The 21,271-nt window shown below is 32.7% G+C and overlaps 3 protein-coding genes across 5 annotated transcripts; 2 read left to right on the forward strand and 1 right to left on the reverse strand.

Moving 5' to 3' along the window:
* The first annotated feature begins 182 nt into the window (after positions 1 to 182).
* On the forward strand, positions 183 to 4,197 carry LOC110992469. The gene is made up of 6 exons (XM_022258310.2): positions 183 to 382; positions 950 to 1,129; positions 2,235 to 2,366; positions 2,929 to 3,111; positions 3,578 to 3,720; positions 3,890 to 4,197. The coding sequence occupies exons 1-6, from the start codon at positions 212 to 214 to the stop codon at positions 4,158 to 4,160; spliced, it is 1,080 nt and encodes a 359-aa protein (XP_022114002.2). The 5' UTR covers positions 183 to 211; the 3' UTR covers positions 4,161 to 4,197.
* A 1,532-nt stretch (positions 4,198 to 5,729) lies between these two features.
* Positions 5,730 to 11,670, reverse strand: LOC110992438. Of its 3 annotated transcripts, none has more exons than XM_045628589.1 (15): positions 11,423 to 11,670; positions 11,255 to 11,362; positions 10,653 to 10,783; positions 9,939 to 10,203; positions 9,331 to 9,360; positions 8,836 to 8,907; positions 8,746 to 8,769; positions 8,642 to 8,677; positions 8,276 to 8,335; positions 8,170 to 8,208; positions 8,037 to 8,075; positions 7,209 to 7,406; positions 6,821 to 6,877; positions 6,651 to 6,757; positions 5,730 to 5,996 (listed from the first exon to the last, which is right to left on the reverse strand). In XM_045628589.1, exons 1-14 carry the CDS (start codon positions 11,528 to 11,530, stop codon positions 6,704 to 6,706), a joined length of 1,221 nt encoding a protein of 406 aa, XP_045484545.1. In that variant the 5' UTR covers positions 11,531 to 11,670; the 3' UTR covers positions 5,730 to 5,996; positions 6,651 to 6,703. The 3 variants fall into 3 exon arrangements, with proteins under 3 accessions (XP_045484545.1, XP_045484544.1, XP_022113953.2); XM_045628588.1 differs by lacking the exon at positions 5,730 to 5,996 and adding an exon at positions 6,526 to 6,564; XM_022258261.2 differs by lacking the exon at positions 5,730 to 5,996 and adding an exon at positions 6,526 to 6,567.
* Positions 11,671 to 13,517: 1,847 nt separating this feature from the next.
* Positions 13,518 to 20,761, forward strand: LOC110992439 (CLIP domain-containing serine protease 14D-like). The gene is made up of 9 exons (XM_045628730.1): positions 13,518 to 13,669; positions 14,918 to 14,970; positions 15,652 to 15,743; positions 16,761 to 16,948; positions 17,574 to 17,682; positions 18,250 to 18,431; positions 19,141 to 19,238; positions 19,363 to 19,545; positions 19,987 to 20,761. Exons 1-9 carry the CDS (start codon positions 13,588 to 13,590, stop codon positions 20,098 to 20,100), a joined length of 1,101 nt encoding a protein of 366 aa, XP_045484686.1. The 5' UTR covers positions 13,518 to 13,587; the 3' UTR covers positions 20,101 to 20,761.
* The last annotated feature ends 510 nt before the right edge of the window (positions 20,762 to 21,271 follow it).

The following is a 21,271-nucleotide window of genomic DNA, read 5'->3' on the forward strand; positions in this document are numbered from 1 at the left end:
ATTAATTTAAACATAGATTTAAGAGTTACATTAATTCAGAAGTAAACTTATTAAATTATTTAAAAAAATTACAGTCAATAAAAATAACAGACCTTTAATCTGTTTAAAAGTCAATTAATAGTATTGTTGTCAAATGTCAATAACTCTTGTCTAATTCATGTTTTTTACGTTGTACGGTTTGTTAAAGATTTTTATAATTTAAATTTTAATAATGGCGCATCCTCGTAAACCGTTGAAATTAAACGATTTACTCTTACAAAATGTTAATACTTGGGGCAACGTGCAGTACAATATTCCATTGCGGTTATCTAATAATGAAACGCGGACATCAGCCAGTATCGCCCACCGGCATATACCGCCGATACCGCACAGCTTGGACTGTGTTAGTATCTTTTTACCTTCTTCTTTCTTACTTCTTCCCTTAAAGTAGATTAGTATTGACAGCAGTGCCGGATTAGCCACGTAGCAAGAGTAGCAAATGCTACGGGCCCCGTTGATTTAGGGGCCCCGTTGATTTAGGGGCCCGGCGCTCCAACGTACCCGTAATAAAAAAATATTAATTCACATTGCAGCATACTAAACCTTGCCTCACTTCCACTTAAAAATCTAAAACTATTTTCTTTCTTATTCTTCACTACAACTGATTCATTATACATGGATTATGGTTATAAACTTTAAAAATAGACTGCGCCAATTATTTTTCTATATTAACTGCCATTTACGGTACGTGTGAACGAAAATTTGTATTAATCATTATTAATAGTAAAATCAATCCACTTTTCTATCTTAAAATTTCTCCTTTACTTTTGTCAAATTATTAAACAAACAAAGATTTCTGTTGCTACGAAAGCCGACTTAATCATTTGATTAATGGCTTATAAAATAAATAAGATAAAAAAATATAAAAAGACTTGGTTGTATTGTTTGTTTCTATTCGTAATCTTTGTAGAAAATAGACGATCCTCTCCCAGAGCGCGTGACGGGACGTGATATGGTTGTCGAAAAGGAATCTTATAGGACGACAACCGGAGAATACTGCGTGAAGCCGAACCCAAATAAAGCAATGGAGCGGTCTGACTGCGCCATCAACTGCCGTAGGGTCATTTTCATGACTGGAGTTGACAAACGGGTAATATTATACGGGTAATTCTTGTATCTCCTGTTCGTTTTGTAAATGTAATTCTCTATTTTCTTGAATTTGTAAGATTAGCTTTTTAGTTTTAGTTTGTTATTATAATATATATAGTTACTAATAGATTAAGGTTCTATATTTCAGTATAAATTTATTTTGTTTTTTATATAACTTCTGCACTTCTTGCACCCATAATTTTTTTTTTATTTCTATTCTTACTAGGGTTGCCTGGAAGAGATCGCTTGTTAGCGATAAGGCCGCCCGTTGCATCCCTTGTAATTTATATATTTTGTGTTATTTGTATTTCTTTAGCAACGAAGTGTAAATAAATAAATAAATAAAAATAAATATTATTCGTATGTTATAATATCGTTAGTATTTTACTAAGAACTAGCAGTGTGATTCATAGTTCCGTCAGGTATTCGATCTTGATATACGGGAGTTATAGACTGATTCTTGGTTTTAAAGATTTAAAAAAAAAGACAAATATGTCACTTCTATGAGAATAATACTTTAGATAAACATTACATTGTAATCGTTCCCAAAATAATCACAATAAAATATGATAGCCATGCAAATAACTTAAAAGTAACCAAAGACATGAATAAAAATTAATTATAAGAATTTTATTTCTCTCTAAAAGTAATTTTGTCTAACATATTCAGTTAGGTTCGATTTGGATGAATTGCAAAGTTGTATTTTTTATATTTGTGGGTAGTTTATTATACAGCTGTGCTGTGCTGTAAAAGATTAATTGTAAGTATTTACATTTTTTGCCGTAGTTCGTGCGTATTTTAGGTAATGCAAGATAGCTCGTTCGACGCATACTTCTGTGTGTGTCACGTTGCGGTTTGGAGAAAGTTTGATTCTTACGCTAGGACTACTGCTGCTCTGAATGAATTTATTTGTCTTTAGATTTTGATCAATTTTAATAATGAAGCCTCATTATATTTCATATCGAAGCATTTATTAAAGATCGATTTGAAGACCTCCATTGATAAGATTAAGCGTAACTATCAAGTCGGCGTTTTATTTGTGATATTAGTACTAGTATGAAGTAGAAATTACATTGATCTGTGATATAACTCTTACGTCTCTCTAGATACAAGCCAAGAGTATTATTCAACCAATTATGATATCGGAGATGAAGGACAACTTCCGTGGCCTGACTTCCACACCAACCGCTCCACCGGAACTGACAGTCAAGGCGCCGGATCCGGAGTACATTTTTGACGTAAGGCTCAAAATCTTTTAAAATAGCAACATTATAATAAATAATAATAAAGCCACTTTAATTCCATACTATCAAAGTTACTAGTAGTATTTCCGAACCAATTCGACTTAGGGTCCTTCAAGAAAAGAGCGTACCAATTCTTAAAAGGCCGGCAATGCACTCGCGAGCCCTCTGGCATTGAGGGTGTCCATGGGCGGCGGTATCACTTAACATCAGGTGAGCCTCCTGCCCGTTTGCCCCCTGTTCTATAAAAAAAAAAAAAAAAAGTTACAAATCTCCAGTTCAAACAATTTGTATCAAAAACTTGGCGATTGAAAAGAGTGGCGGAATGTTTCTTGCCAGTTCTTCTTACCCGCTCTACGCCCTTGACTTGCGAACTGGTGGTAAATGTAAATTTGCGATTAATTTAATTTGTTTTTCTTGACGTTCATAAGTGTACATGTTTACCTAAATGAATAAAAATATTATGACTATAACAAATCAGATGGGTATAAGTTTTGTTATTGACTATGCTATGTTATAAACATCTTCCATATCTATTAAATATAAGAAATATTTCCAGGTAGTAGCTGCAGGTAGAAACGAGGCACCAGTGATACCAGAAAGTGCGGGTGGATTTCGAAGGTTACTGGACCCCTATGTGTCTACATACCGGGCCTACCATAAGCCATTTTCAGTAGAAGACCAGTACGGCATCGGAGCTAAGGATCAGATAACTTTCTACTCGGAATTCAATGTGCCTAAAGTGAGTTAAAAGTCAAGATTCAGTTCGAAGTTGATCCCTCGATTATGTTTTTCTTACTAGAGATCATATTTATCAAACAAAGACCTGAAATTAAAATAAAAATAGGTAAAAAAACTTTTTAAGTTAAACGGTTTTATGTTAAACATACATTGCAATGTTTAAGATAAATGTACTAAAAACCAAAAAATAATAAAATAGATACAGTCGTGGGAATCATAAACATATGCATAGACTAGATTAAAATAAAACCATGAATAGAAGTATTAATTTATTGTCTATTAATTGACTACTAATGTTAAAGTATAAAATTTCGTTTACTTATACATTAAACGTTTATTTGATATACATATAAAAACTTACATATAAAATATATAACACCTACATTTACGATTTAAATGATCTAAGTAACTTAGTTTCTATAAGGTTTCGCTAATATATTTCTAACAGCTTATATATTTGTATACAGGTGCGAGGTTTCGGTCCCCGGCACAAAGAAATATGGATGCCGTTGACTGCTAAAGTGCATAGAAACGTGTATGATAGGATACACGTGAAAAAAGAATGCAAGGAAGTAGCCTCATGCCACAATCCCGTCAACAATATTAAGGGGTGAGTGGATCTAAAGCTATAAATAAATCTTCCGAGTGTTTTATCCAACTTTTTTTTGGTATATATGTATTTAAAAATAGAATTCAGAATTTTACTAATTATTCTACCTAATGCTACTTAAATATTATTATTAACATTATTTATTTATGTACTGATGTTATTTTTTTAGAGTATTTGAATCGGAAACAAAGAAGAAATTCAAAGTTCCATTTGCAATATCGTCCCTCGCGTCATGGGGACACGGAGAGTCCTTTGACCTGGCACCCTTCCCCCCTAACCCATACCAGACCAACCTGCCCCCATTTATGTACTGCAGTGATTATTGTCACATAGCACAAGGCACGCCACCATATACAGTAGTGGACCAACTAAAGCACCCTCTGAAACCACACAAGCCGTGCGCCAAGAGATTTATCGTTTCGAGAGATTTTGAACCTTGATTTTTATGTATTATAAATAAAATAAATGAAAAACTAAGCTTATGTTTTGAATATGTACCACGGCTGAATTACACAAGAAATAAAGAGGAATTGAAGATATTAAGTAAAATTATAATAAAATTGTACAGTAAAAATAGAGTAGGAAAAAGTTTAAGATTATGCTGCAGTAATAATAATAATAATAATTTATTTAAGTAGTCAATTCTTATAATATTTGTTGTGATAAAATTTCTCAATATTAAAATATATAATTACTATATCAAATTAATATTCATTATAAAGTTGTATACAAAATAATCATGTATCACTACATAGTATAAAATAAAGTCGCTTTCTCTGTCCTTTGTATGCTTAAATCTTTGAAACTACGCAACGGATTTTGATGCGGTTTTTTTAATAGATAGAGTGATTCAAGACGAAGGTTGATATGTATAATAACATCCATTAAATAGTGGAGAAGTACTGTTAGTTTTGAGGTTTCTAATGTGATGTCGTAAATAATTTAGGTTTAAGGGAGAAAAATAAATAAATTATTATTATTATTAATTACATTTTATCCGCTTACATTGCAAACGCATTCTGAACCCTACAAGTTTTATCAAAATAATGTACTAAGTCCATGATGGTATATGTCTATCTGTTATGGATAACCCACAGTTACTTTTTTTTGTCATTTACTTTTTACGACAAATAATGGCTAATTTTCGAAGCGATTTTAACCAATACAGCATTAATCCTTAACCAATTAAATACCTTGAATACATTGTTCATTTAATATAGACCTATACAGCCCATTACAGCTTATTTAGCAGCGATCGAACGCGTATATTATCGGAGCTTTCCAGCGACGGAAATAACAATACATAATAAAATCGTGCTTTTCATCAGAATTGCACCCGTGCGAAGCTGGGGCGGGTCACTAGTAGAATGATATTTTTTTCCCAAAAGTAGTAAACATTGTCGATTTTTAAAAACTCTAGTAGAAAGATCTTTTAACATTTTCGGTAAAGTATTTATATACCTTGAATGACATACAAAACCTGTTTTTCCTTTACAAATTCAGATTATTTTTTAGCGCAGCATATTTCTACCAATGTCTACTTCGACAGATGTCTATTCCCGTTGACTTAAAAAGGTAGGTCCTACAAACTTTAGTTTTAAAAAATGTACATGCCAAGAGTTCTTTGCAAGTAAGAATATATAATAAAAACCAGGTAGGTTCATGACAATAGCCGAAAGGGGTGAAAACACAAAAACGCCAAAATTCTAGCGAGTTTAATAATTACAAAATTTTTATGTCGAGTTTTCTATAACTTTACGGAACGAAAAGTGAAAAATATTGTGAAACTACGAGAGCCTTTTTTAGTAGTTGCGTGAACTAATTTGTGTAAAATGAAACAAAAAGTTTAAGTTAAATGTTTATTTATGAATTGGTATCACTTTATAGGCATCATCTGAAAAAGATAATGTATGGTTTAAACAATAAGATAACTTTGTGTATCCTGTTTTAACTTTAATCAACACAAAAGTTTTACTTATTATTTTATTTAATAGATAAGTTTGTCTAGACCGAGCTTCCTTACCTGCCAACATTATCAGAAATCAACCTCGTACTTCGCCAAGTAGTGACCCATAGAGACAGTGTTTACCGAGTGTTTCAGAAAATATTACTATTTAAAAGTTACTTTGTTACACTGCTGTACACTTATTGTACCTAGGATATCGTCCTATTAGCGTTCGTTCATCTGACCATCATTTTAATCAACCTTATTTCTAAATCGACTGTCAGGAATACTACGCACATGGCTCTTCAATTGACTGAGTACTTTTCGAAGGCTGTAATCAAAGTTAACATGAAATATGATTTTAGAACAAAAATTACAAAAAGGTTTTAAAAATTACAATTAGCCCTAGCACTAAACTTTAAAAATACAAGATTCTTTGAATACAAAATCAACAAATTTAAAAGATGGGTGCATCTGACGCCCAGTGCTTATAAGTAATCTTTTCCAGGCAACAAAAAAAGAGACCTCATTAACAAAAACTAGCAAATACCGTGTTATTAAATGTAAAATAACATGATTATAAGTATTCCTTGCTTTTTTTAATTCACGGTCCGAAAGTGATACGAAATCGCAATATTTATTGCCGCTATTGAAATAAAAGGTTAGCTTAAGTAAGTAAGTCTATAGACATTATGATTGATTTTTCAAACTAAACAAAAAAATACCTTAGGTTTTCTAACAAAACAATGCTTGCAACCAGGCGAGTGGCATTCGCATATAATTTTTGTTTTTTTCTGTAATTTTAGTTTTATTATTATAAGTATCTAAGTAATCACATATTATTATGTTCATGACAGTACCTTTTTCTTAGAGCTTTCTTGAGTATTGTCGGATGCATCCTTCTATATAAATAAATATATTATTTATTGCATATTGTATATATAGTAGTAGTAGTAGAAATATATATGTATTATATAGTACTTACATTAACGCAGGTGCAAGCTGAGTTGTTGATAACACAGTGTGGTTTGACCATATTTACTTTTCGCTTCCAAATCTGCTCTCAATAGCTTTTTTCAAAATGGGAATGTTCTAAAGAAAAATATTAGTTAGACAAAATCACTTATAAATATATATTAAAATAGTATACATTACCCCAGGACAAGTCATATTTCCACATTTTTTGTTCTCGTTATCAGTGCATTTTGCAATCTGAAAAATTTATATATGTCATGGAAGTATTTTTAGACTCAATTGGAGCTGGTCTTACGCACTGTTAAATGTAAATTTTCATAATCATAGTTACTTTTTAAATTAAAACCCGTTAATGACATTTTACAATACACACATGCCAACAGCAAGCATGGGTTGATGTGTATAAATAATTACCTATTAATTTGGTAAAGCAACAAATTTAATTTCATTTTCAATACAGATTCATTTCAATACAGTTCATTTTTAATACAGATATCTATTAAATACTTTTCTTAAAGAAATAAATACTTGGCAATGCAACTTGCGATTAAAGTATGTTATGTCTAACCTTCGAGCAAACTTCTTCGGGTGCCTTAGGGGCTTGTCTCTTTCTGGGCGGTCTACAGGGTGGAGTATGAAAGCATCGTGCAGGATCGTTGCAAGGGGCTCCAGCTCTAGCAGGCCAGTAGCAGGGCATTAAGTACGGAAAACATGAAGAGGGTGGTACGCAGTGGGGCAAATGGTGACATGACCGAGCGGCCATGGGCTGAAAAAATTTTTTTGCTTATAAAAAGGACAATCAAATCAAACTTATAGATGGCGCAATTATTCTATAACTTATATATTAATCGCATGGGGAAGCAGTAATAGCTGCTAACATATCTTCTGCCACATATATTTGGTGGCCGAGGTAAACGAGACGACTGTCGAATCCGGCTTGTTGACTTCAATGGAACAAACAAACAAACGCGCTATCTTTTCGTCTTTGGTTTTCATTCTCATCTTTCCTGAACTTAGCAAAACGTATAAAGATAATTTTTGAAGTTATACTTCTTTTTGCGCGATGGAGATAAATGATGTGAATTTTTACGATGCACGCGCACACCAACACCTAAATTCGACATCGTAAAGTTAGGTCTAGGTGGCATGGAAATGACACATGTTTCGTAACAGTACAATTAAACAGTGTGATTAAAAAATATTATTTTGGTGTTTTTAAATCAATTTCATATATCTGTCTAATTAATTTTAATGTTTATCGTTAATCACTACTGCATTTTAGTTATTTTTTTCCATACGCCTAAGAAGTATAACTTTTAACGTGTGTACATAAGTACACACACTCTTTTTTATACGTAAAGAAATTAAATAAACAATATATTTAAGTTTCGTGAACCTTTTTGAGAATACAGCTAGATCGTGGTGTCAATTCAATCTGAAACCAAAACATTTATTAACCATGGTCTAAGTAAGTACGGATGAAATTATAAAATTTAGTTCTTTATACAGTATAGGCTATTGTTACGTACCGGGGCGGGATCATACTTAGGTCTCCTCTTTACTTGAATCTAAAAAAAGTTAAATTTTATTGTTACTGTACAAATTATATGTATGGACTAAAAATATATATATTACCGTCATCCCGAAACAATTTGAACAGTCCAACATACATTTGGATGGTGAACATGGAGCGGCCTAGAATCCAACATTTACGCATTGAGTTACGACTATTTAAAAATATTATTAGTATTTATTTTAGGTACACAGAGTATCTCAGGGTGTTATATTAAATAAGGCCATCTACGCGAGATTATGTTTTTAGTCTATGCGCACAGCACCGCTCTATTCCATAAATCTCATTGCGCCGACTTGTCCGACATGACAGGCGGATATGACATATCGCACGAATAATCACGTGTTTTTAAATACTTTGGAAATCTAAATGATGTTTTTTTTTTTTTTTTAAGTTTTTATTTTCGGCCTGTATTAATAATTTCGAACCTTGCAACTGCACTTTCCCTTTGGACACGTCGAACACTAAAAACAAAAAAATTATTTGATTTTCTTCAATTTTAACTTTATTTCAAGACAAAATGTTTACTTACCAGCGACGGGCAAGGTCGTTCAACCTGCAAATACAATCATGTAATTATTTTTTTAATTGCGATTAATGAGCATAATAAAATGATACTTACACAGGGCGTTCCGCAGGATGTGATACAAATTGGACATGATGGGTCTGGACAGCATCCATTACATCCGCCGCACTGAACAGAATTAAATACAATAGATTTGTATATCTATGTAATGAGATTCTATAACTAGCATTAACAGATTATATATGGATTCGCACGCAATTCAAATACATTTTACCCATAAGTCGTGTTAATTTAATTTCAAACCCAGTAATTTGTTATTATTTTGTGTAATTGTTGTAGTTTTTGGCGCCATGAATAAACTGAAAATTCATAAATATTTCGAATATGTGTTCCTACGTGGAATATCCTATTAACGACGTTGTAACTTGTAATGTTTCATGTTATTTACGCATGATTTCAGTAATACACACGGTCTATTTCTGAAATCTGTAAATTCTGAATGTCAAACAACAATAAAGCACTTGAGTCAAATCGGAAAGATGAAAAAGCTAGTTTTTATCTAATAAGTCTATCTACCTCATGTTACTATACCTTTAGAGATGCTGGTAAATCTGTGTTACTCTGGAACAAAGTGTATTCGTTATTTATAATTAAACATGCTTTTGAAATAAACAATAATAACAGTCGTTTTATTTATAGTTTACATCAAAGCGTAAACACTGTTTGATCGAAAGAGCCGAGATAAGCAATTAGGACTGTTATTTTCATGAATAAAATATGGGTTTACGAGTTCTGATGGATGTTCTCGAGTTTTGGTGTTAAATCTTTAGATTAAATAATTCCCTTAACGAGATATTTTTTTGCGTTTATGTCAAATGATCTACCGATAGCTATTTTGTAACAATATCAATTTAAAATTTATTAAAATATTTGCTCCTGACCTCTTATCAACCCTTAACCCTCCACATAATAGTGCTCCCCAAATGGAACCAATACCTATGCTGGTTCTCTAGTTAAACATGCCTATTGGTTACGATTGAAACAAATGTATGCACGGCCCGATTCTAGTGGCAGATTATATTCAAGTATGTAGAACCACTCGTGAAACGTTTATAAGTCATATTGCTGAAAACACATTGTAGACGAATTAACGCGAGTTGACCAGTTCACACCTAAAAACAGTATTTACTCAAAATTACCTTATGCCTGCAACAGCCTCTTCCACAACAGACTTGTACGATGGCAGTCTGAGGAAAAGCCGGTTTCTCATCTTTGCGACTTCGCCGTGATGTTTTCGTTCCAATTATGGCTATGTTAGAGAGACCAAACATGTTGTGTTCTCTGTCCAAGCGTAGTATAGTTGATAAGCATTTATCGCCGAAACTGACGCGGGAATCAATTCCATTTTCAGATTCTCGGCTGCAGGTGGATGCAGAGGAGCCGCTAGGTGTTATTGACGGGGAACTGAAAAATTTACCATTTTGGTTATGGTGGTATGTTTTTTTTCTTATAGAACAGGGGGCAAACGGGCAATAGGCTCACCTGATGTTAAGTGATACCGCCGCCGATGGACACTCTCAAAGGCAGAGGGCTCGCGAGTGCGTTGCCTTATATATGCCTTGTTCTTCTATTTACTTGTGTGTGTAGTATTTTTATCACCCCGATAGTTCCAAGCTAAAATTTTTAGTACCGGAAGGCATGGACTTAAAATATTGAACAAAACAGACCCATATTTAACTGATTTATGAATTACATGTATGTTTTTTAATTATATATAACTCTAAACTAATCTGCTTACCATTCTGTTTTCTATCTCGCACTTTGGCGCCTGTCAGTGCATTTATGTTTCTGTAACGACATAATGTCGTCAAACGTATGAACATTATTCAAAATAATACAATGAATGCACCAACCTGGACTCCGGGGATCCTTCTTGACCAGAAAGCCATGTCATTCTGGTTAGTTTCAAAATGTTGGCACAATTTCTACTATCCTCCAGAGATTCCTCTTGCAGTGACTCAAGGTTGCTTGTATTTGCTTTATTCTATAGATTATTTATTGTATTTAATACTTCGTTGTAAAATAAATTATAATAATTAAACGAAAAGAGGGTGTTTTTTTCCAGACAACCTTATAAAGTTGTGTTATCTGCCGGGATAGGGTCAAGATGCCTTAATAGTGTATGTAGACGTGCCGACAAATTTTGAAACAAATTTAGTTTTCGACTTTCTACACACACTACGGTTAGAGTATCTTGACTGAGCCCCCTGCAGAGACAGACCCAACGCACAAATCTGCTACTGGGATAATGACGAAGCCTAAAACAGGTTTACGAAGTTATTCGGGCCGCTCAGGCTATAAAGAACTTCTCGATCATAGCCACTAGGCCTTTTGATCTAACCAGAATTAGACTGGCTCCTCACTTTAAGTCGGAGGAACAGTATACCATGCTTCTTTCACAGGCAATTTGACGCTGTCTAAAAATTTATAATAATTAATGGTATATTTGACTTACGCCATTTTGCATTTCTTCAAGGTCTGTTCCCTGAATCTGCTTTTTAGCTTCTACGAGTTCATGTAGTGCTTTCGACCTCTCCACTTGAATGGGTCGGTCATTATCCAGCTGAAAATAAAAGATTATTAACGGGAAATATCAATAAATATTTCAAGTTCCGTTACTTACTTCGCTATCGGATTCATAGTTAAGTTCGTTATTTATTGGTTTCACTTCATCGACCAGGCATACATAAGAGAAGAAGACGTGGTCCGAAACGCTATTTCTCAGGTTCATTTTGCTTTTAAAACCTCGAGTCAGTATATTGGTGCGCCGTTATTTTTGCTTTACACGGAGCATGCATTATCTACTAAGAATTTCGCGGCCATAATTGGAATAGTTATAATTTTCGCTACGCCATGCTTGAATAACTTCAATCAAAAAGACAGTCAGTTCGAACGAACGTCATTCAATTACTTTTTATAAATAGAGGTTGAGGTTGTTTTTATATGTTAAAATTCTTTTTGTATACCGTTATGCGGATGTAAGCTTCACTATTTAAAGAAGGTCCTTTATTACTTAATTTTTTATTTGACATAATGTACGATATTATGACTTCATTCATTAGAGGGTATGTCAAAATTTATTCTATGAATGTACATAATTATCTGATTAGGAAACGCTGTCAGTCACCGTCATGCAGTGATTTAGTGGCTTGGGAATTCGTTCGTTTCCTGCTTTATTTTAATTTTTAAGTTCTGTTAACATAAATGTTAATTTTATTTCATACCACCTATATTAAGATGAGGATATTCAGACACTTATAAGTAATAAATAACATGAAAACTCAAGATACCAGGTGCAGCGCTAACCATGCAACTTCCTCGCAATCAAAGTAGAATAATAGCATCTATTCTATAAGATAACGCGAATACTTACTGCTTGAAGTCTAATAAAAATATTAAACCTTTATAAAACCAAATGTTTTGTTTACGTAACTTCACGTATTACATGCTTTCAGTAATTTTATAACATTATATAAATAACTGTGAAGGTAGAGGGTGGATATATATGAAATAAAGGGAAAGTACTAGTAGAACTATAGCTGTCTGGAGACTGGTAGATTAGACAAGATCTATTTTCACATTTCGTGAAAGATTTATTAATATTATGATAGAAAAGAAATCAATTTCCAGCCATTAATTTACGCGTGGATATAATTAATTGTTATAATACGAAATATAAGTTTTCAATTATATTTAATGACTGGCTCCGACGGTGTGAATGACATCTCGTCGGATAAAAACGCAATACAACAAAGGAATAACAAAAAAAAAACTGATTTTTCAAACCGATTAACACGCTCTGTGCCTCTCGCGTCGAGTCCTCATAGTTTTTGTTATATCCAGTTAATTTACCTATTAATCTCGCTGGCTCGATTTACTTACGACTTTTGATTACTAAACCAAAAAAAATAGATTACAACGTCATTAGTCTGGTAAACTAGGTGAGTGTGGATGGGCAAGTGTAATCTGTGGTCGCTGCTCTAGTCTTTGAGACAAATAAAATTATATAATATTAACTTGAATAGTAATATTTTGTCAGGTAATTCAATCAACATTATCATGAAATCAAATTGAGAATAAAGTTGGATACTAAAAAGTAAAGTTAAATTCTTGATCACATTTTTGTAACAGAATGTTATTTATTTAATATAATCTGTTTGGCTATTTTGTTAAAAAAATATCGCTCAAAATTATTTATGATTATAGCGTCTGCTTCAAATGATAATTATTAATTCTAAGTCTTATTTTGTTTATTTAGTTTACGTATTATTGTTGAGATTCACACACCGGTTTGTTATTGTCTTATTTATGTTTGAAAATCATTCTTTTATAAAACGTTTTTAACCTAACATATAGATAAATATTTTTATACAAAAACAAAGCAAGGATTTTTTAATTTATAAATACTATTAAATAATTAACTTAGTAAGTTTAGAGTACCCACGAAACTCGATTTATTTTTGTAGTTTAAATTGTAGCCGGACACACACTCCATGCACCTTGTGTTATATTTTTTTATAAATTAGAGTTATTTTATGTGACATAATAATATGTTCTTGGATATACACCAAAATACTAAATGGAAAAATATTTAATAATAAATTACTCAAAATATTTAATAATAAATTATTTATTGTACTTAAATAGTTTATAGGAACTCAACCCAATGTTAAAAATGTTGAGCGCCTCTTAATGCGGTAAGTGATTCAATCGAAGCTCACTACCGTATCATTTATGAGCACACCGTGGCCCGTGATATGTGACCACAATATATAGTGATAATTGATCATGATTCGTGAATGGAAATTAATTATGAAACAAGTGTGTTTGTGGATTTTATTAATTAATAGCGCGAAAGGACAGTTCGGAAGTAAGTCGACAATTCAATTAATAATAATAATTTTATACATATATACAGAACGATGCAATTTAGGTACAAAATTTAATGCCCGATTTGCATGGAATCTATAGTGCAGCGAAAGACCTCTACCTTGTCCGATTGTCTCTGTAAATAGTATATTTTTTTTAATAAGTTTTACTATTATTAGATTTCTCATTATTAAACTATATTAGAGCTAATACTAGTTTTCTACATGATTACTCTATACATAAGCAGGAAGTCAACATTAATGATTTGTTGGAAGCTATATTTCTCACAATTTTGTAATTCATTTACGAATTTTAAAATAAATTTAATAATTCTAGATTTTCTCCTCAGAATTTATGAATTTAAATTATCTTTTTATTATAGCAGCCATAAGTCTTTATTGTTATCATCAATTATTATAGCGCCGAATAGCTCGATTATACCGTTTCTTAATATAGATTTAATTTCATAAATTACCTGACATCAAGGACAGTAATTACAGTAATGTGGTATTCAGTGAACAGCCTCGATTTGTGATGAGAATACGGTGCAAGGTCATTTGTAATGAGGATTACTCATGCAACATTGGTTTTCATTTTTATGCACACTTTTGACTTTATTTGTATTCGAAACGAAAGCTGATACGTGACACCAAAATAATAAAAATAAATATGTCCATAATAATGGGCCTAGTACAATTATTTTAATATTTCTTAATTGGCATTAGCAGATTTTTAACATTTATTAACACTATGACATTATGTGATATATACATTTGTTATTATTAAATCAAACTAGTATAAAAGTATGCTTATGTATTCTGTTGAGTGGTATTTATTTGTCTTCTCAACAGAGAACACACACTTATTCGATAGATTATATAATACATAATATACGTAAAAGTAACAGAATTACGTGAACGCGATCTTCAGTATAAGCTTGGCGGCCTATTTGGATTAGTGTCGTTATATAAAGACACTGTAATAAGATTAATTGAATATATATATATTAAAATTAAATAGATAAACTACGCAAACACGTCATACGCAGTCACGTCACATTTATAAAGTGAGGCTCAAAATTTTGTTTAAAATTAGAGCCTCACTTTATAAATGTTTTAGCAAAAATAAACAATGTTTTGCAAAATTCTTTGAAAAAAAAAACAATTCAGTAGGTGCATGTCAATAATCTACTAAAACCAAAGGCGAAAGAATATCTTTGAAATAATTTTAATACGATATCTCTTTTTAGGTATATCAATAAGTTTAGAGAGGAAACCACGGGTTGACGAAGATTCAAATCTTGTAAGTAGCTACATATATATAAAGACATTCAGAACAATAAGTAACTTACCTAAGTCATACAAAAATACAAATTAATAATAATAATAATAATAATAATAATAATTTATTTATTTTTCTCCCTTAAACATTAACAATAATAATTCTTAATATAGTAACAGTATTGGGAGACTGGTTTCCAAACTAGGTAAGAACCTGTAATATGGATAACCAGGCTTCCATTCCATAGCATATACATAACAAAAAGGAAGTTTGTAAGGGATTGTGTATGTGAGTGTGTGTGATAGTGGGGAAGGGTACGCATGCGTGTGTTAGTGAGTGTTAAAGGGTGTTTGACATGACAAGAACATATTATGTGAAAATTGTATGGATTTTCTTTACTTCATTCACTGATTATTTTGGAGGATAAATAAACAAGGTATCAGCATTTTGTCATGTATAAGATATATCATAAAATGTTGTATGCGGCAGTTCATATCGACAAATTTTCATACAAATTTAGTTTTCGACTTTCTACATACACTATGTAAAGGCACCTTGACTAAACCCTCTTGTGATGTTCATCACCGGTAAAGGTAATGTATTAAAGCTAGTATTTTTCTTTTAGCTCTTTTTATGGGTATGCCTTTTCATTCAGCAACAAAATAATGGGAGCGAATAAATTAAAATTAAATATTTTTTCAGGCAAGATGTCCACCCAATACAACATGTGTACCAGTCAGTCAATGTCCTCTATTAGAAGATTTGTTGGATTATGCATGTTTCTCTTCAGACAGGTAAAAGTTATTTTTATTTATTTATTTCGCACTTTACTTCACACAAAGGGGTAGGTAGAGACCACGGATCTCCACTTGCTAGGGTCCTGATATACCTACCTCTCGCTTCATCCACTTTTATGACATTCACCATGCATGCCCGATGGTAATGGGTACTTTAATATTGTTCCTTTCTAGTACCACGTGGATTTGGTCCACTAAGACAAGGCTTACCCAATCCGACGTCACCATCCATGGGTGTCATGCATGACTAAAATGACCACAAAAGTTACAACACATTTGTATAGTGTATTGTAAGTTATTTATTTAGAAAAAGTTAGTTGGCTAAAAGTTACGAATCGCAAAATATAGGTACCGTAATGTTAAGTTAGTTTATCAGAAGAACAAATTTGTTTTAATATAGCTGGTGACAATTTAAAATAAGAAAGAAACTCTTGCCACGTTTTTTTTATTTTGCTGCTCAAATTCTCGCGCGGTTTCTGAAAACGGGACAATTTTGCGTCCCACATTTCATATCGGGGACACCGGGGCTCTTAATTGGAAAAAGGGACAGTCCCATTCAAAACGGGACCTCTGGTCACGTTATGTATTACGTACTTAAGGTTTATGTGGTATTTCAAATAATAAAAATCCTTATAATCAATACTGAAAGCAATGTTCGATACACAATTTGTATGACCTAAGCAAAATACTAGTCAAAACCTGTTTTGAATATACATTTGCCATAAAAATTTTCAAAAGGATATTTTCTTTAAAACAAAAATATAAGTTATGGTAACTGAGGATAGGATTATCTTTTAGGTATAATTGGATTATGTTCTTTAAAGTATCTTAAATTAAATATTGAACTATACCTTTTAGAAAGTCTAACAAACAAGTATGTAAATAAATGTACTATTGGCATCAATACAACTATTTTATAAGGTTTGGTAATAATAATAAACAAGACAGAAGTTTGGCCGTGTTCAGGTCTAGCTGTGTTTTGTTTAATATTTAATAAGATTTAAATATTTGCAGATATTTTCTCCGTTTGAATGAATTAACATGTGGAAGCTCAAATGAAGAAGATTTTGTTTGCTGTCCGTCTTGTGAGTGTGGCCGGGTGTATCAACATGGCAACCCTGAATGCGGACAGAGTATGGTACGAGGGATTGACTATAATGGTTTAGGGGCACAGCCTTGGGTCGCTAGAGTGGGTTTCGCAAGTTAGTATAAAAATAATTGAAGTTATGAGATATATATAAATTATTTCTCACTCTCCCACACACACACATGCACCTTACTCACAGGGAGAACACTTGAACACTCCACACCAATATTGTAAATAAAAATATTACCGATGTAGTCGGGGCCTATTTTCCGACGCGTAACACGTCATTTGTAGAGTAGTGTATTGGAAGCAGTGAAATGTATTTCTTGTTTTTGTTTTAAATTGTGAGATAGAAAAAGTCCCTGGACATGATGGCAATAGTAGAGTAAATAATAAATATATAAAAAACACTCCACACCATAATATAACTGTTAAATAGATTGTACATTAGTTTTTTCAATGAGTTATGTACTTGATGCTAGATTTATTTTGCCTGATATATTTGAGGGGTTAGGCGCTGTATGCTGTAATACATGTTCACACCTAGTTCATCGTCAGATGAACCTGACTATTTCTGTTTATATAACTAACGTAATTTAGATATAAGTCTGTCATGTGAAACAAACTAGAATTAAATTATTATTATTTATGAATATCTTTATTAAAAATAAAAGTAGTATAAATGTAAAATTTTAATATAAATGTTACTAATACAAGAATATTGTACTGTCGTTTTCCAGACAAAGATACGGGTAGTGTGAAGTTTGCGTGCACAGGCTCCATCATCGGCAAAAGGATAATTCTCACAGCTGCTCACTGTGCTTTGGCCAAACCGGAAGGGTACAAATTGTGAGTATTTTTTTTTAAATATTTTCTAGACAATTCCCCGACTATGTAGTCGTCGGAGGCATTAAGTATCGTACATCATTGTGAGTTGTGAGTATTACAAGTAAAGACAATATTAAAAATATAAATTAAATTAAATTGTATACAATTTATAACCGTAACTGAAAGTAATAGCCAATTGAACAAAAAGTAAATGTTATCAGCGTATTATGTATGCTTTATTAAAATTCAAATATTAAAAAGTCTTATGATATATATATATAAAACAATCCCGTAGTCCTTATCTGCTATATGTCTGTGTTCCAAAATATATCTTTTTCTGTTTTTGTATTCTTTGAATTTGGTAACATTTAATACAATTGCCTATCTAACGTTCTAAGCATGTGTTATTAATTGTTTTCTTTTCAGATGTCTCTATATACACAAATTCTTCGGAAACCAAAACTCATATCTTGAATTAAATCGGTAATGTTACAACTTAAGGAAACAGTCTATCATCAAAATCGGTTCAGCAGTTCTTGGTTTATGAACATCCATTTGAAGATTTTTTTTATTTTGATTTGATTATAGATCCACAGTGGTCGTGGGTGAATGGGATGTCAGCCGTAGTCCCGACTGTTCAGATTTCTTCTGTGCTCCCCCGCCGCAAGCCCTCAAAGTTGAGAGCGTCTCCGTACACCCTGGATACGAGCAGAAGATATTTAGACATGACATAGCACTCATAATTTTGAAGGAAGAAATTAAATACTCCGGTAAATATCAACTCTTAAAGTAGCCTTTTCATATTTGATGTGCCTTTTGAAGGAATTAGTTTTCTGGTAAGTAACCCATGATAACTAAAACAACACAAAGATAATATTTGGTGTCAAGCTCAGGAGCAGAATTTATTACATTTCTAGATTTTTCGATCAGCGCTGGTACTCTGTAATACCAAAGTTGAAATGTTAGCTCTACAGGAATTGAGGGAATTCTATCCAAAGTGCATAGAAAAATGTCGAGATTGTTATTAAAGTTACTGAGTACCGTCACTTTTAACACTTTGTTATGATGAACTTCATTTGGCCTGCGAAACGAAAACTTCCATCGCTCCCTGCCCTGTGTCGCCTCCCATCAATTTCTGGCTTTCAGCTGCAGTGAGACTGAATGACGATGATCAATTGAATCAAATAGAATATTATAAAATTGCTAATAATTCTTCTCTAGTTTTTGTTGTGAGGAAAAGTTTGCACCGTAAAATCTATTTGTATGTATCGATAATAAATAAGCAGTGTTGTGTATTGAATATTAACATATTTTTAGTATTTGTTTATCAGTAAGTGTAATATTTGTTGGTTAATTAGTAAGTTCAGCTAACAGCTCTCAACACATCAGCTCATAGTCTAGCTGACTGATTGCAAGATAAAGACTCGTTTTAATATATTGATCATCGACTCTTATTTATGTATATTTTAATTACCCCAGTGACGGCTGCACCTATATGCCTTAATGACATGCCATTGGTTGTGGACGAACGGGCCTCGCTCGTGGGCTGGGGTAAACTGTCTGGACAAAGTACATCGGTAAGAACAACAATATAAATAATATTTTTTTTAAAGTTCAAACAATTATACAATGCTCCATTACATGTTGAAGCAATAAAATCTATTTGAAATACGTAAAAAACTTGCGTCTTTCTGCTTTAAGGCGAGTCGTCAACAACAGCTGGAAGTCCCATTAGTCCCCTTAGAAACGTGTGAGCGGGTGTTCGGTGAATCCGTGCCCATACATGAGGGACAATTATGTGCTGGGGGAGAACAGGGGAAAGACGCTTGTTCCGGCTTTGGTGGGGCTCCCCTGGTTATGAAGAGGGACGGCATGTTTGTACAGGTAAGAACAAATTTAAATGCTTATATACATACATCAGGTCTCGAATCTTTAGAGCTAAATTGAAAAATTACCTTATTTAAGTTTTTAGAGTTTCCTAAGTGCATACACATTTAACATACGCGTAACTGAGAAATATGTTTATGACATTTTCCTTTGAATAAACTTGCTGAGTTTCTTGCCCGTTCTTCTCAGAACAAGGCCTCCTGGTAGTTTTGCGACCGATGACGTAGTTTTGCTCTTTCGTGAATATGACATTCGTAAGCATGGCCTAAGACGCATCTAAACTGAATACACGAATTTTGATTTGATTTGATATTTATATATAAAACTTTATATTAAAATTAATGAACATACATAATCACATTCGAAAGCCTTTATCTATACTGAACCGTGGGTTGGAATTGTGTACTTTCTTCCCTTAATGTAACGTATTATTTCAAGGTTGGCATAGTGTCATTTGGCTCCGAGAACTGCGGAAGCGAAGGTGTGCCCAGCGTATACACCAATGTGGGGCACTACCATCGCTGGATTGTCGATAACTCACCTACAAATTAATTAATTAAAACTCCTTATAACCAAATAGTCTAAGGGTCTGTTTCACAATGTTTGAATAGCTATGCAACACAAAAATTATTCGGAAGATAAAAGGTCCGAATAGCGCTATCTGATAGTCATGAAACGCAACAATACTGTTTATCCTACCAATAAGTAATAAATAGCTTATTTGGAACTTATCCGGACATTGTGAAACAAACCCTTAGTTTGAAACCCTTCAGCCAACTTTACCACTCGTTGCCAGCTGATGATCAAGATGGAGTTGTCAGTAGGAGGTATTGAGGACGGCATATTTTTGAGTTTTATTCGGCAAGTGGAAGTTTCATTGTGGTATTGATTTTACTAGAAATAAACTGACAAATGGTTTATTTTAAGAAGGTGTTTTCGATTTTCACCCGCTACCCCGGCGACACTTTTTAAAACAAAGCATTAATTATTGTATTATATTATGAATATCGTGATAGCAAGGTTTAATTCATCGTATACAAAATATTTACAATACACACCTTATCAAGCATGGAAAATTAATGTAAATAATGTTATATCAAGGCCTATAGAAAATCGATGTAAATTTATCAACACGAGTGGTTTTGAAGTAATTATATCTCTACCATATGTAAAGAAATTATTGTTAAGGCCTAAATAAAAGTGTCTTTGATAATGATGTTTTTATTTAATATTTAAGTGTGCACCCAAATCAACAATCCATAGCCAGATAAAAATGACGCTACTTTGTCTTTTAGGTTTCCGTATTTGTTTGGCAATCATTTTCATCTAAATCCTGACGAATCATCAGCTTACGGTATTTATCACACGGTAAATTTTTAGGTTTAAGATATAGGTTTCTTCGTGATGTTTTCCGTATCAGCGAGTATTGTACGCACATAGAATCTTTTCCATGTAAATAGTTAAGTTTGGTAAGTCCATTGGTACACTGCCGTAATTTGGATTCAGTTCCTTAGGGATTATTATTTGAAGGTCATCATTATGGGACTATACCTATACTATGAGAACGTATGAAAGTAGTCAAGTAGTCTGGCTTGTGAGCCGCAGTTTTCCTATTGGCTCAAATAGTATATAAGCCATGTCCACGCTTTTCGTCTTGTACTTAAAATTAAATAGTAAAAACATTCAGAAAAAGTATCTTCCTTCGTATTGGTTATGTTTAAAA

Source organism: Pieris rapae, chromosome 6, assembly GCF_905147795.1.
Source record: "Pieris rapae chromosome 6, ilPieRapa1.1, whole genome shotgun sequence".
In the NCBI taxonomy this organism is placed as follows: domain Eukaryota; kingdom Metazoa; phylum Arthropoda; class Insecta; order Lepidoptera; family Pieridae; genus Pieris; species Pieris rapae.

Coding starts and splice junctions, on each gene's coding strand:
- LOC110992469 (XM_022258310.2), top strand. CDS start 212: ATGGCGCATCCTCGTAAACCGTTGAAATTAAACGATTTACTCTTACAA. Junction 383..949: donor TACCGCACAGCTTGGACTGT/GTTAGTATCTTT, acceptor TAATCTTTGTAG/AAAATAGACGATCCTCTCCC. Junction 2,367..2,928: donor ATCCGGAGTACATTTTTGAC/GTAAGGCTCAAA, acceptor AAATATTTCCAG/GTAGTAGCTGCAGGTAGAAA.
- LOC110992438 (XM_045628589.1), bottom strand. CDS start 11,530: ATGAACCTGAGAAATAGCGTTTCGGACCACGTCTTCTTCTCTTATGTA. Junction 10,784..11,254: donor TTGAAGAAATGCAAAATGGC/GTAAGTCAAATA, acceptor AATAATCTATAG/AATAAAGCAAATACAAGCAA. Junction 8,076..8,169: donor CTAAGTATGATCCCGCCCCG/GTACGTAACAAT, acceptor TTTTGGTTTCAG/ATTGAATTGACACCACGATC.
- LOC110992439 (XM_045628730.1), top strand. CDS start 13,588: ATGATTCGTGAATGGAAATTAATTATGAAACAAGTGTGTTTGTGGATT. Junction 15,744..16,760: donor GCATGTTTCTCTTCAGACAG/GTAAAAGTTATT, acceptor AAATATTTGCAG/ATATTTTCTCCGTTTGAATG. Junction 19,239..19,362: donor TGTCTGGACAAAGTACATCG/GTAAGAACAACA, acceptor TTCTGCTTTAAG/GCGAGTCGTCAACAACAGCT.